The 16,351-nt window shown below is 42.7% G+C and overlaps 1 protein-coding gene across 1 annotated transcript; it reads right to left on the bottom strand.

Moving 5' to 3' along the window:
• Positions 1-430: 430 nt before the first annotated feature.
• On the bottom strand, positions 431-3,297 carry LOC110622837 (ankyrin repeat-containing protein At5g02620). The gene is made up of 3 exons (XM_021767515.2): positions 2,305-3,297; positions 1,794-2,206; positions 431-1,505 (listed from the first exon to the last, which is right to left on the bottom strand). The coding sequence occupies exons 1-3, from the start codon at positions 2,636-2,638 to the stop codon at positions 630-632; spliced, it is 1,623 nt and encodes a 540-aa protein (XP_021623207.1). The 5' UTR covers positions 2,639-3,297; the 3' UTR covers positions 431-629.
• Positions 3,298-16,351: the final 13,054 nt, after the last annotated feature.

The raw sequence follows: 16,351 nt of genomic DNA on the forward strand, positions 1-16,351 counted from the left end.
ATAAGGTTGAAGATTATTTCACAAGTTCATCATTCTGGAGATCCTTTTTCAACAGCAAGGTCTCAATATCACCCACAAAAAGCCTTCACTTGATCTAAGCATTGGGAAGAGTAGAACATTGAAAATGCTTCCACCACTCTGCCAAGATTGCTCTTTCCCCTCACTGCTAAAGTTTTCCAGCCACCCATTTCAGCCTGTAGAAGTTTCATGAACCCCATTTAGTTCAGAACCATCCGATCAATCTGCTTGGCCTTTGGCCTTTAAATTTCTTACGTCTATTCTCTTTTTTTTCATCTTCCTCTCCTGTATTGTATTGCCGTTAGAAGACTCTGTGCACCTAGCATTGTACGTTAGTTTAACAGAGTGGCTCTTCAATGGAAGTTTCTACGTTAGCTCTATAGCTTATATATGGAGATGGAATACCAAAACAGAACCAAAATTACTAAATTCTCATTAATCAAACTTCGTAATAAAAATATTAACATATTCTGCTCATTGCAGATTCTGAAAAAAGGTTAGTCAGTCGCTTCAGGAAGAAGCTAAAGCCAATAAGGTTGAAGTTACACTGGTATATATACACTACGATAGACTATGGAAATTTTTCCTATGCTATATAATGAAGACCCAACTCAAATTGCATAGAGTTTCTTGTACTCATTCTCCAAAATCTCTGATTCTGCCATGATTGACATAGATCCTGATAGAGATCGACTCATCGATGACCTCCTAATGCTACGAAGTTTTGAAGACTCAATTCTCTGAATGATTACCCAATAACACATTGTTCCAATTGTTGTTACCATGATTACTGTCCCTATAGCTGTTGTCCAAAGTGCCAACCACCTTTCCTTATTTCCCACAACAACATATGCCAGTGCAAGAAATGCAACTGAAATCAGCACACAGGCCAACCACATTAGCTTGTTAATCACTGACATCAGTTGTTTCTTTGCCTTTCTCTCTATAACTACAACAGAAGTTTGAACAACCACAACAGCCAATGATATGAAGAGAGCAATTGAGTCAAATATGATAAAGATCATAAACTCAGGTTTTGGAGCAGCATTTGCTTCTCCAGCAGATTGTCCAGGAGCAAGATGTTTTGGGTCATCGGCGAATTGGCCAGGGACTTGGAAGATGGCAGCAAATGCAACAGTGGCAATTAGAACAGCAACAACAGTGGTTGAGTTTATTGCATTGTTTAGCCCTTCTGTGTGCATTTTGTTCAGCCTCTTGGCTATACCTTGAACACGTTTTCGTGTGAGGCGTGTGGTCTGAAGCTGGTTGTGAACTTCATGTTTTATATCACTCACAGTTTGCTTCAGTTCACGGGCTGTGTTTGTTGTGTTAGGCTTCATGAATTTGGCAGACTGGACACCATGCTCTTCTAAGAAGGATGCAATTTCGGAGTGCCCAGTTTTCTCAGCAGTGTCAAAGGCAGTTTCACCAGATTTGTTAATAGCTGTTTTGTCAAACACCTTGTGTTCAAGTAGCTTTGCAACAATCTGCAAAAATAACATCATTTTTAGTGTTGGACATAGAGCAATTACGATTCTTTTTGGCTATTCTTGAACATATGTATTGATTCAGCACCATAATTCCTTAAAATTTAGAGAAACCCACATGGAATTTAAATGAAATAGCTAAAAACATCCTGCCAAAAACAACAGGGAGGCCAAGGTTATATGATTCGTTCTAGTTCTTGACTTCTCATTAGCTCAACAAAGCACAAATTCTTCACCAATAAGAAACAGAAATTGGAAGGAAACTATCTGTTATGGGTAAAGGATTACCTGAGCCCTGCCCTTACGGGCTGCAATATGCAACGCAGTGTTGCCTTTAGAATCAACCATATTTATCAAGGAACTATCTGACGCAACAAGTTCATTCACCAGCTCCACATTTTGCCCTTTAACAGCCATATGCAGAGCTGTTTGGCCCTTCTTATCCACCCTAGTTGCAAGCCCAGGTTCTTTACTCAAAAGGGCCTTGAGGATCTCCAAATGACCATTTCTTGCCGCAGAATGCAAGGCAGTTTTAGAATTGCTTTTTGCTATGTTAACCAGATTGCTGCTACCTCTCTCCAAGAGGAAATTCACCACTTCAACATGTCCCTGTGAAGCAGCAGAGTGCAACGCAGTTGTATTCGATGAATCGAAAGTCATGGCAAGTTCTGGATTAGCTTCCATGAGAACTCTTAAAATCTCTGCATCGACAAAGAAATGGATTAACCCAGAAAATACTATCAATCAAAAACAGTTATAAATCATGTCTGGAATTGAAATTGGAGATCCTTAAACTTACCCAAGTAACCTTGCTTGGCAGCAATGTGAAAGGCATCATAGCCGTTTCTTGCTTTGATACCAGCCGAACCAGTATCATAGTACTTGATCATCTCCTTCACCAATTCGACATGGCCACACTCTGCAGCCACATAAAGCGCAGTTTCTCCTGATTGGTTCTGCTTCGACAACTGCTCCTTCAATTCTGCTTCCCCAGTTTCAGACACCATCTCCAGAAACAATTCTAAATCCCCCGTCCTGGCAGCCGCATGAAACAGCGAGTCGTCCCTTTTCCCGGTCATCTGCTTGGTCATCTTCCGCTGCCGGAAGCTTTTCTGCCTCAACGGACCCTCCATTAACAGAAAATTACCAAAACAAGAAATACAAAAAAAGCCTCTGCTTCTTTCCGGTAGGTGGCTCTAAAGATTTGATCGTCGACAAAAGATCAAGAATCAAATAACATGGGAAGATTTGTAATGGATAAGAGCAATTTTGGATGATTAGAGCAGTATGCACGTGGGGAACCTAGCAGGTTGGTTCCTGAGATGCATATCACTCACGTCTCTTGAAAATATTCTGCAACAAAATCGAAGTATTAAATTAGACTCCACTATCACCCTTCTCTATAATTAAAAACCCACTACTTTCTCCACCATCTCTAATCATTAACAATCATACAGAACAAGAAAACAGAGAAATCAACGGCAGTGGATCTTGAAAAACTTGCAGCCATGTGAAACGATCATGTAGAGAGAATTAAAAGCAGAAACTGCATCGGAATTCAGAAGAAAGGGGATGGAGATTGAAAGACATGGAGGGTAAAGAGCAGTAAAACCAGAAGCAGAGACAGAGGAGAGATCAGGACAGTAACTGGACAGTGAGGGGCTAGAAGCTTGAGGTTGTAAGAGTTGTAATTGTGAGCGGTGATGGCTTGCAAGAAATGATGAAAAGCGTATAAATTTGTCCTCAGAGGCTGAATTCTGTGCTCATGGTGACATGGCCACACAAAGTTTTCACCGCGTCACCAATCAGGAGCAAGAATTCGCAGTGGTCCATGTTCTCTCGCATGTCATGTCAGCCGTTGGATCGGGTTTTGTTCATGAATCAGTATCATCTGATGTGATTTCTTTCGTATTTTATTTTTTTTTCTAAGCTGGTGGGACCCTAAGCGGCCTGTTTCATTTCTGTAACGGAACCTTGAACGGAAGTTTTTGGTATCAATTATCATGTTAAATTAGAAAGGAACCTTTGACGGGAGCTGGTGGAGGAAAGTGTAATTGATGTATTATTTGTTAACAAAATTTGAACAGAATCAATGAAACTGTAAATAAACTGGTGGGATTACATGTTTGGCGCTTTTTATTTATTTTAGAATTATAATAAATATTTTATTTTTCAATAAATCGATTTAATGTGAATAAATTAATATTTATAATTATATAAAATTAATATTTTTATTATTAAAAAATTAATATTATATTAAATAAAATTTTATTTAATTCTTAAATAACAAAATAATGGTTTAATTAATCTAAAAATTTAAATTATATTTATTTAACTTTTAAATAAAAATATTAAGAATTAATTAGATTTATACCTTTAAAATTTTTAATGAAAAAAAGAATAAGAAAAATATAAAACTTTTATTTAAAAAAAATAAACATAAATATTGTTTAAATCATCAGTACTTTTTAGATTAGAAGCAACAGATTGTGATAAACGTAGAAATCTTATAAATTGAATTAAATGCGTAACTCAGTAGCTGTCCTTCGGAAGTGACAAGACCATTAATAAAAAAGTTTAAAAAATAAAAAAAAAAAGAAAAAAGAGAGTTTTATCCTAGTTCGTTTTTTTTTATTTTTTATTTTTTTCCCGAGTATTATCTAGTTGACGGAGGAAAACTTGGGTCAAGGCCGCCACAACACTAAGGGGGCCACGTGGGATTATTTAAACTAATTTAATTTTAATATAAAATTATATTATAAATAAATATACTTTCTCCATTCTAGTTTTCCATACATCTCTTTCGGAGATGATAATTTAATCCTTCAATTTTTTAATATTAATTAATTAATTAATTAACGATTAGAATTAATAAAAATTGATTAATAAATTTTTTAAAAATTTATAGATATTTTGATATAATAATTAATTAATAAAATTTTTATATTATTAAAGTAAATAATAATTTTTTTAAACTATGAAAATGACATCATAAATATATATTAATTTTTTAGTGAAACCAATAACATTGAGTGCATGTTTTAAACACATAGTGCCACTTTAGAAGTCAGAAGTAGGGCCAAGTACTGTAAGCGTGATATTTTAGTTCGTTTTCACATTAGCGCGTTAGTACCACATGTTGCCGCGTGTGTACGTGTCTCTGTTTTGTCTCTTCTTAATCAAAATCAATTACTAAATCACTTTAGATAGATCATAGTTTCTTTTGACCTCTAATCTTTACATAAAGTTATAATTCAATGTCTTTAATTTATTTTTTTATTTTACTTAATTTTTTTATTTATATAACTATTTTGACTTCCATAACTTATAATTAACACAGTTTTTTTACTTATACTAATTTAAATACTTTTTATTATATTATAAAAAAATAAATTATATTTTAATTTTTAAATTTTAACTAATTAATAAATTACTCTTTTTATTTTTCGAATCAAACATTTAAACTCTTATATATTTATTTTATCCAAATTTAAAGTTTTTTTATTTTAAAGTATATTAAAAAAATATTTTAAATTCCAAAAACACACTTATTATGAATTAAAAGTTTATTTTCTTTCCTTTTAATAATATTCTCTCCATGTGATTTTTCTCTCTCTTATCCCAAAAACTCCAAATGCATAAGAAAAACTTTATTCACTTGATGAGATTCCAATTCTCGATCAAAGGTTAATATTCTCTAAATTGTAAAGAAGAATAAGCATATATGTAATTCTTTTGTTAAATTTAACTCTTTTGCTTTCAACCATATATATGCACACAAAAAGAGTAGAAAGAAATATTCAATCGAGAGATAAAAAATAATGGGAGGAAATGGAAAAGTTTGAAAAAGAGAGATAGACAGCCTAAACCTCCTAACGAATTTTTCATTGATGCGTTCCACATGATGCCAAGTATCGTTCTTGTCTCTCTTCTCCACATATATTTCTTCTATAATTTTGAAGTACACAATCATTTTCAATCTCAACTTTCACCTCTTCTTTTTTAAGGTCAGAAAAATCAACCTCAAAGACATGGGTTTCTGAGATTTTTCTTTAGTCGATATGGATGCTAACAAAAGCAAAGTTTTCATAAGGGAAAAGCGAGAAAGAAGAAGCAGATAAAGGAAAAGAGAAATCCTTGAAGGGGTCCTAAACGATAAGAGAGAAAGTGTAGTACCCGGCTAGACTCCGGTATCGGAATTCCTACCGTCCGGTGGAATCTCGAATGTCGGAGACCTCTAGAAGGGTAAAATCATGTTTTTATGAAATGTTTTAATGTGTTTGATGATTTTAAGTAAGAAGGAAAATGAGTTTTGAATGAAAAAGACCATGGAGGCATTTCCAGGTTCGGCCGCCGAACCTCAAGTTCGGCCGCAGAATCTTAAGTTCGGCCGCCGAACGTGGGATAATTTAAGGGGGGCAAGTTAGGCTTCCGAAAATAGCCAAGGTTCGGCCGCCGAACCTCAGGTTCGGCCGCCGAACCTCAAGTTCGGCCGCCGAACGTGGGATAGTTTAAGGGGGGCAAGTTAGGCTTTCGAAAATAGCCAAGGTTCGGCCGCCGAACCTCATGTTCGGCCGCCGACCCTCATGTTCGGCCGCCGAACTTGCATGAGTTTTGGAGGCACCTTAGGCTGCCGAAGGGTGGTCTGACCAGCCCTATATAAGGACTCCATGGTCGAAATGGGCGAGCTTTCTCCCCATTTTTGGCCAACGGTGAGTCTATGCTCTCCTATGGTCGTTTTTTATGGTTTTTCCTCCAATCTTTTCAGTTTTAACAAGTGTTTGCTTGGTTTTTGAAGATTTGTGAACTTTGAGCAAGTTGTGGAACTTGGAGACCCAAGGAGCGAGATCTCCCCCATCTCCGAGTTGGATCGTCTTCCCTCTCGATCTTCAAGAGGTAAGTGTAACGACCCGAAAATCCGACCCGTTACCGGCGCTAGGATCCAGATCGGCTTAAGGCCGCCGGGACCCGTAGCAAGCCTACATACCTCCTGTAAACCTGTGGAATCCCATACATAACAACATATACATGATCTGTAAAAATTTTTCTTTTCTCTTATCCAAGCAAAACCTGTGCATGCACAAAATCATACATAAACCCCACACTGGAGTCCTCATCAAATACTCCAATGGGGTATCAACATCATACATATCAGCTTGGATAATCATGGTCATTAACATCATTACTCATTAAACACTCTGTACATAATGGGGATTCACACACCTCTAGGTCAAGCACTACTATAATCCTCAATACATCATCAAATCATTCATTACATTACATGGTCATAAATACTCATTACATCATGTTCATGTCCACTACTATCTATTACAACATACATGACTTAACTTCACTCTAGCCGACCTCCTGATCTATCCTGTACCTGCAACTCTGGGGATAAAGGGAGTGGGGTGAGCTACTAGAGCCCAGTGAGCAGAATAATAAAACATCAATTTAAATCATGCTTTCATGTATGCGCCATAACACAAACATTTCACAACAAGGATGAACTTGTCACCATTTAGCCCCTATCTTTCTTACTTATACATGCCGGGGGCGTAGAGCCGTAGCAGGCACACCCGGACTTCCATAATCTGTCATAGTGCCAGGGGCGTAGAGCCGTAGCAGGCACACCTGGACTCACATAGGCTATCATGACATACAAGGGCTAATGGATCATTCAATATTCATCCACATCAACAACAAAGTATGCAATGCAACATATTCGTGAATTCTAATGCAAACAACCTAATATATCTCATGGCATTCATGATGCGTGAATCATGCTAAAACATTTCATTAATTTGCTTTAAAACTTAAAGTTTATTCCACTCACCTCTGGCTAGCTCTGAAGAGACTCTGAAGCAGCTGGCTCACTGCTGGGGGTCTCGGTTCCTCGGGTCCGAACCTACACAGGTGGACTCAAATGAGGGACCAAACATCCATGAATATGACTCTAAAATACTCCCCAAAAACCCCCTAAAACATCCTGAAAACATCACATGAAAACATGCAAGAAATGGCTGAACAGGGCACTTTCGGCGGCAGGTTCGGCGGCCGAAAGTCCCTCTGCAGCCGAAAGTCATGCAGGTTCGGCGGCACTTTCGGCGGCCGAACCTCCCAGACAGAGACGAAACTTGAGTTTCGGGGGCAGGCTTCGGCAGCCGAAACTGCCTCCACAAGGGGGTTCGGCGGCCGAAAGTCACTTCGGCGGCCGAACCTGAGTTTCTGCCGAAGGGCAGAAACTTGGCTCCCTTGTGTCCACAGCCTCCAAAACGCCTCAAAACATGCATAAACTTGTTTCTACACATGCATACACATCATACATCACACCTAGGGGTCTCAAACTATAATATACCCCAACTACAACACTTCAAACAACACATTTCCAACATACATTGTTCAAATCACAACATAAACCCATAAACCTAACAACAAGCCTAAACATGCATTCTACCCCATCAACTTGCATAAAACTTTCATAAAACATAAAAGAAGCATAGATCGAAGCTTACCTCTTGAAGATCGAGAGGAAGAACGACCCTAGCTCGGAAAATGGAGGGATTTAGCTCCAAGACTTCCAAGCTCCAAAACTTGTTTCAAAAGCTTAAATCTTCAAAACCAAGGGAAAACAAGTGAAAATCTTGAAAGATTTAGAGGAAGAACATCAAAAATGGGTGAGGGGCGGCGGAAAGCTCACCTTGGCCGAAAATGGGGAAAAACTCGCCCGTTTTCGGCTAAGAGACCCTTTTATAGTGGCTGGCCAGACCACGTTTGGGGGCCGAATGTGCCTCCGCATGTATGCCATGTTCGGCGGCCGAACATGAGGTTCGGCGGCCGAACCTGGACTTCCCTCACTCATGCTTTCGGGCGCCTAAAGTCCCTCCGAAAGCATGCATGTTCGGCGGCCGATCTTTGGAGTTCGGCGGCCGAACCTGGGTTTTCCTCCAAGGATTTTTCATGCAAAAACTCATTTAATTTCATACTTAAAATCATTAAAATACATGAAAACATTTTATAAAACATGTTCTTACCCTTCTAGAGATTTCCGACGTTCGAGATCCCACCGGACGGTAGGGATTCAGATACCGGAGTCTAGCCGGGTATTACATTCTCCCCCCCTTAAGAACATTCGTCCCCGAATGTTCCTCAACTAGTACACGTATAGAAAAACAACATAACATACGTACAAAACGCATAGGGACTAACCTTAAAAGAGGTGGGGATATTGCTGGAGCATAGACTCCCGTGTCTCCCAAGTGCATTCTTCTATGTTGTGGTGGTTCCAAAGGACTTTCACCATTGGGATTTCCTTGTTTCTTAACTTTCTGATCTGAGTGTCAAGAATCCGCACTGGCTGCTCTACATAGGTGAGATCCTCTTGGATCTCTACATCAGGCTCACTAAGAACCTTGCTCGGATCTGACACGTACTTTCGTAACAGAGAAACATGGAAAACCGGATGGATTCTCTCCATCGAAGCAGGCAAGTCTAGCTTGTACGACACATTACCGACCCTCTGAAGCACCTCGAAAGGACCGATGTATCGTGGAGCTAACTTACCCTTCTTCCCGAACCGAACCACTCCTTTCATAGGAGACACCTTGAGCAAAACCAAATCCCCCTCCTGAAACTCTAGCTGTCTTCTGCGGATATCTGCATAACTCTTCTGCCGACTAGCAGCAGTCTTGATCCTCTCTCTGATTATGGGTACCACCCTGCTGGTAAGCTCTACTAACTCCGGACCCGCAAGAGTCCTCTCTCCTACTTCCTCCCAGCAGATAGGTGATCTGCACTTCCTCCCATACAAAGCTTCATATGGAGCCATCCCTATGCTAGCATGATAGCTGTTATTGTAGGCAAACTCCACCAAAGGTAGATGCTGCCTCCAAGAACCGCCAAAATCTAGCACACACATTCTGAGCATATCCTCTATTGTCTGGATGGTCCTCTCTGACTGTCCGTCTGTCTGTGGGTGGAAGGCAGTACTGAAGTCTAATCTGGTACCCATAGCGTTCTGCAGACTCCGCCAAAACCTGGAGGTGAACTGGGGCCCTCTATCTGACACTATAGATACCGGGACCCCATGCAGTCTGACAATCTCATCTACGTACACCTGCGCCAACTTGTCCACAGAGTAACCACTCCTGACAGGGATGAAGTGAGCAGATTTGGTGAGTCTGTCCACAATCACCCATATGGAGTCCATTCTGTTGGACGTCGCCGGTAACCCCACTACGAAGTCCATAGCTATATTCTCCCATTTCCACTCTGGAATCGGTAGTGGATTCAACATTCCAGCCGGCTTCTGATGCTCTAGTTTCACCCTCTGACACACATCGCAGGCTGACACGAACAGTGCCACGTCCTTCTTCATAGCTGGCCACCAATACACTCTCTTCAGATCCTGATACATCTTGGTGGCTCCAGGGTGAACACTATACCTGGTGTTATGGGCTTCCCCCATAATATCTCCCTTCAGACCAATGTCATCTGGCACACATAATCTGTTCCCGTAGCGGAGGATCCCCTTATCATCAAACTTGAACTCATTACTCTGGCCTGACTGAACCGTTCTGGCTATCCTGACCAACTCTGGGTCCTCATGCTGTTTCTGAGCTACCTGCTCCAGAAACACGGGTGTCACTCTCATCTGAGCCACTAAGGCACCTGTGCCAGACAACTCCAACTGTAATCCCTCACTCATAAGTCTGTGGAACTCCTTCACCACCGGCCTCCTCTCTGCTGAAATGTGGGATAGACTGCCGAGTGATTTCCGGCTTAGGGCGTCTGCCACAACATTCGCCTTACCCGGATGGTACTGAATCTTGCAATCATAGTCACTCAACAGCTCTACCCATCTCCTCTGCCTCAAGTTCAGTTCTCTCTGACTCAGGATGTACTGCAGGCTCTTATGATCTGTGAAGATCTCACACTTTACCCCATAAAGGTAATGCCTCCACATCTTGAGTGCAAAGATCACTGCTGCCATCTCTAGGTCATGTGTGGGGTAATTCAGCTCATGCTTCTTCAGCTGCCTAGAAGCATAAGCGATCACCCTCTCATTCTGCATTAGCACACAACCCAGTCCCACACGGGACGCATCACAATATACTGAGAAGTCATCATCACTTTTTGGCAGAGCTAACACCGGTGCTGAAGTCAACCTCCTCTTAAGCTCCTCAAAGCTTTCCTCACACTGATCGGTCCATATGAACTTCTGATTCTTCTTTGTCAATTTGGTCATAGGAGCAGCAATCCTTGAGAAGTCCTGAACGAACCTCCTGTAGTAACCTGCTAAACCCAGAAAACTCTTGATCTCGGTCACTGTGGTGGGTCTAGGCCAGTTAGCTACAGCCTCTACCTTCTTGGGGTCTACTTCAATACCCTGTTCTGACACAATGTGCCCCAAGAATGAAATGCTCCTAAGCCAAAACTCACACTTGGAGAACTTGGCATACAAGCCATGCTCTCTCAAGGTCTGCAAAACTGTCCTCAGGTGATGGGCATGCTCCTCTGCATTTCTGGAATACACTAAGATATCATCTATGAAGACAATAACGAAGTGATCCAGATACTGACTGAATACTCTGTTCATGAGGTCCATGAATGCTGCAGGGGCGTTGGTCAACCCAAACGGCATCACAAGGAACTCATAGTGCCCATACCTGGTCCTGAAAGCTGTCTTCGGTACATCTTCATTCCTTATCCTCAACTGATGGTACCCTGATCTCAGATCTATTTTGGAGAAACAACCTGCTCCTGCTAGCTGGTCGAATAGATCGTCGATCCTCGGCAATGGGTACTTGTTCTTGGTAGTGACCTTGTTCAACTGTCTGTAGTCGATACAAAGTCTGAGGGATCCATCCTTCTTCCTCACAAACAAAACCGGAGCACCCCAAGGTGAAGTACTCGGTCGGATGAAACCCTTATCTACCAGCTCTTGCAACTGTTCCTTCAGTTCTTTCAATTCAGCTGGTGCCATCCTGTAGGGAGGGATAGAAATCGGTCTGGTACCAGGCATTAACTCAATCTCGAACTCTATCTCCCTAGCAGGTGGTAACCCTGGCAGCTCGTCTGGGAAAACATCTAAGAACTCACTCACCACAGGCACTGAGGCGGGCTCTCTGACATGACTATCTAACTCCCTCACATGAGCTAGAAACCCCTGACATCCCCTCCTAAGCAACCTACGAGCCTGAAGAGCTGAGATCAGACCTCTAGGTGTACCCCTCTTGTCTCCTCTGAAGACGACCTCTGACCCATCCTGATCTCTGAATCTGACTACCTTGTCTCTACAGTCCAAGGTAGCACCATGGGTCGATAACCAATCCATCCCTAGAATGACGTCAAAATCTGTCAAATCTAGAACCACGAGGTCGGCGGAAAGGCATCTTCCCTCTATGAAAACTGGACTACATTGGCAGACTGCCTCTGCCACTGACGGGTCACACTTGGGTCCACTGACCCATAGGGGACACTCTAACCCAGAGACCATCAATCCTACCCTCTCCACGACTCTCGGAGCAATAAAAGAATGAGATGCACCCGGGTCCATTAAGGCATACACATCAGAACAACCAATGATGAGATTACCTGCCACCACAGTGTTGGATGTGTTGGCCTCCTGCTGAGTCATAGTGAAGATCCGTGCCGGAGCTGATGGACCTTCACCTCTGTATCCTGCTGATGAAGAGGCTGACCCTCTCCCTCTGCCTCTGCCACTGGCCTGTGTTGCGGCTGGAGCTACTGGCTGCACCACACTGCCGGAGGCTGTCTGCTGAGACGGTGCTGCAAAGGCTGCTCTAGGACAATCTCGAGCCAAATGACCCGCCTGTCCGCATCTGAAACATGTGTTTGTCCCTGCCAGACATACTCCCTTGTGTGGTCTCCCACATCTCATACATGCTGTAACCTCTGCGCCAGAGCTTGAGCCACTGCCTAAACCCAGACCTGACTTGATCTTGTTCCAGAACTTATTCTTCTTAGATTTTCTGTGGCCTCTGTCCCACTTCTTACTGCCTGCAACTGCTGCACTCAGAGAAGAAGAGTCTAACCTTTCCCCACCTGGGGTCTTGGAACCAGAAGACTGTGCCACTGACTGTTTTACCTTCCCCTCAACGATAGCACTAGCCTCCATTCTCCTAGCCATATCCACTATGGCATGGAAACTCTCCCTCTCTGCTGACTGTATCAAAGAGGAATACCTGGAGTGCAGCCTCATAATATATCTCCTTGACTTCTTTTGATCTGTGTCCAAATTCTGCCCAGCATATGGCAACAACTCCAGGAACCTGTCTGTGTACTCCTCCACACTCATCTGTTCAGTCTGCCTCAACTGTTCGAATTCTATCATCTTCTGCTCTCTAGAGCTCTCAGGGAAAGCCCATCCTGCAAACTCATTTGCGAACTCCTCCCAGGACATACTGTCCGCTCTCGGGTTCACATAGTTCTTAAACCAATCACGTGCCTTCTTGCACTCCAGTGTGAACCCAGCCATCTGAATGGCTCTACTGTCATCAGCCCCTATCTCATCTGTAATAGTCTTGACCCTGCTCAGATACTCAAATGGGTCATCGCCTGCTCGGTACTGAGGAGCACCCAACTTCATGTAATCGGTCATCTTGACCTTGCTCCCTCCAGATGAGGTAGGTTTGGGTACTTGTGTTTCCGGGACAGTAGGTACTGGTGGTGGTGGAGGTGCAACATCCCCTGGGGTAGGGTTTGCTGTACTGGTATAGGGAGGTGGAGGTGGGTACATGGGGTACTGAGAGTATGGTGGGTAGTAAGGTGGGTATGGCATATGTGGAGGATAAGGGCTAAAACTGGGGTTATCCGATGTACCTCCCATCGAATACCCTGGATGGTGTGAATAGGGTGGGTAGTGATGTGGCTGGACATAACTCGAGGCCTGAGTGCCTCCTTCTGATTCTCCCATGCCCTCTTCCGGCATGCTCACACCGAGACTGCCATCCCTCCTCTGATCTACTTCCATATCCTCAGACATTCCTCCCTGCACTGTTCCCCTTACTGATCTGCTTCTACCCAAATCCAAAGACCTTCTAGGGTCTCTAGCTACTCTGTCTCTGTTGGACCTACTGGACATTGCCCTAGGCAATGCTGGAGGACGGGCATCAGCGCCCTCGTCCTGAGGTGGCACTCCAGTCAATCGTGCAGATCGACGAGTTCCTCTCATTCTATCTTCTGAAAAACAGCACACAGTATAAGCAATCATTAGCATCATATGGTTCATGTGGAAACACATGAACCCTCATCACATACATAGCATCACATCATAGAATTTATGCACATGCATATCATCATGGCATATCATATCATCATATAGACAGGACTCTACATCCTATCCTAGTGGACATGATTTTCCTAGTGTGCTTGACCTTCTAGAACATCTATGAGCCCGACACTCTAGGTCCGACCATATGAACCTAGGGCTCTGATACCACTCTGTAACGACCCGGAAATCCGACCCGTTACCGGCGCTAGGATCCAGATCGGCTTAAGGCCGCCGGGACCCGTAGCAAGCCTACATACCTCCTGTAAACCTGTGGAATCCCATACATAACAACATATACATGATCTGTAAAAATTTTTCTTTTCTCTTATCCAAGCAAAACCTGTGCATGCACAAAATCATACATAAACCCCACACTGGAGTCCTCATCAAATACTCCAATGGGGTATCAACATCATACATATCAGCTTGGATAATCATGGTCATTAACATCATTACTCATTAAATACTCTGTACATAATGGGGATTCATACACCTCTAGGTCAAGCACTACTATAATCCTCAATACATCATCAAATCATTCATTACATTACATGGTCATAAATACTCATTACATCATGTTCATGTCCACTACTATCTATTACAACATACATGACTTAACTTCACTCTAGCCGACCTCCTGATCTATCCTGTACCTGCAACTCTGGGGATAAAGGGAGTGGGGTGAGCTACTAGAGCCCAGTGAGCAGAATAATAAAACATCAATTTAAATCATGCTTTCATGTATGCGCCATAACACAAACATTTCACAACAAGGATGAACTTGTCACCATTTAGCCCCTATCTTTCTTACTTATACATGCCGGGGGCGTAGAGCCGTAGCAGGCACACCCGGACTTCCATAATCTGTCATAGTGTCAGGGGCGTAGAGCCGTAGCAGGCACACCTGGACTCACATAGGCTATCATGACATACAAGGGCTAATGGATCATTCAATATTCATCCACATCAACAACAAAGTATGCAATGCAACATATTCGTGAATTCTAATGCAAACAACCTAATATATCTCATGGCATTCATGATGCGTGAATCATGCTAAAACATTTCATTAATTTGCTTTAAAACTTAAAGTTTATTCCACTCACCTCTGGCTAGCTCTGAAGAGACTCTGAAGCAGCTGGCTCACTGCTGGGGGTCTCGGTTCCTCGGGTCCGAACCTACACAGGTGGACTCAAATGAGGGACCAAACATCCATGAATATGACTCTAAAATACTCCCCAAAAACCCCCTAAAACATCCTGAAAACATCACATGAAAACATGCAAGAAATGGCTGAACAGGGCACTTTCGGCGGCAGGTTCGGCGGCCGAAAGTCCCTCTGCAGCCGAAAGTCATGCAGGTTCGGCGGCACTTTCGGCGGCCGAACCTCCCAGACAGAGACGAAACTTGAGTTTCGGGGGCAGGCTTCGGCAGCCGAAACTGCCTCCACAAGGGGGTTCGGCGGCCGAAAGTCACTTCGGCGGCCGAACCTGAGTTTCTGCCGAAGGGCAGAAACTTGGCTCCCTTGTGTCCACAGCCTCCAAAACGCCTCAAAACATGCATAAACTTGTTTCTACACATGCATACACATCATACATCACACCTAGGGGTCTCAAACTATAATATACCCCAACTACAACACTTCAAACAACACATTTCCAACATACATTGTTCAAATCACAACATAAACCCATAAACCTAACAACAAGCCTAAACATGCATTCTACCCCATCAACTTGCATAAAACTTTCATAAAACATAAAAGAAGCATAGATCGAAGCTTACCTCTTGAAGATCGAGAGGAAGAACGACCCTAGCTCGGAAAATGGAGGGATTTAGCTCCAAGACTTCCAAGCTCCAAAACTTGTTTCAAAAGCTTAAATCTTCAAAACCAAGGGAAAACAAGTGAAAATCTTGAAAGATTTAGAGGAAGAACATCAAAAATGGGTGAGGGGCGGCGGAAAGCTCACCTTGGCCGAAAATGGGGAAAAACTCGCCCGTTTTTGGCTAAGGGACCCCTTTTATAGTGGCTGGCCAGACCACGTTCGGGGGCCGAATGTGCCTCCGCATGCATGCCATGTTTGGCGGCCGAACATGAGGTTCGGCGGCCGAACCTGGACTTCCCTCACTCATGCTTTCGGGCGCCTAAAGTCCCTCCGAAAGCATGCATGTTCGGCGGCCGAACCTGGGTTTTCCTCCAAGGATTTTTCATGCAAAAACTCATTTAATTTCATACTTAAAATCATTAAAATACATGAAAACATTTTATAAAACATGTTCTTACCCTTCTAGAGATTTCCGACGTTCGAGATCCCACCGGACGGTAGGGATTCAGATACCGGAGTCTAGCCGGGTATTACAGTAAGCTTCGATCCTACCATCCTAGTATGTTTTAAACAAGTTTTATGAGATTTGTGGGGTAGAAATGCATGTTTAGGTTATTTTTGAGTTTATGGGTTAATGTTGAGTTTTTGAACAATGTGGGTTGTTTATGTATGTTTGATGTGTTGTAGTTGGGGTTTAGGATAGTTTGAGACCCCTATATGCTTGT

The sequence above is a fragment of the Manihot esculenta genome, chromosome 9 (assembly GCF_001659605.2).
Source record: "Manihot esculenta cultivar AM560-2 chromosome 9, M.esculenta_v8, whole genome shotgun sequence".
Lineage (NCBI taxonomy): Eukaryota > Viridiplantae > Streptophyta > Magnoliopsida > Malpighiales > Euphorbiaceae > Manihot > Manihot esculenta.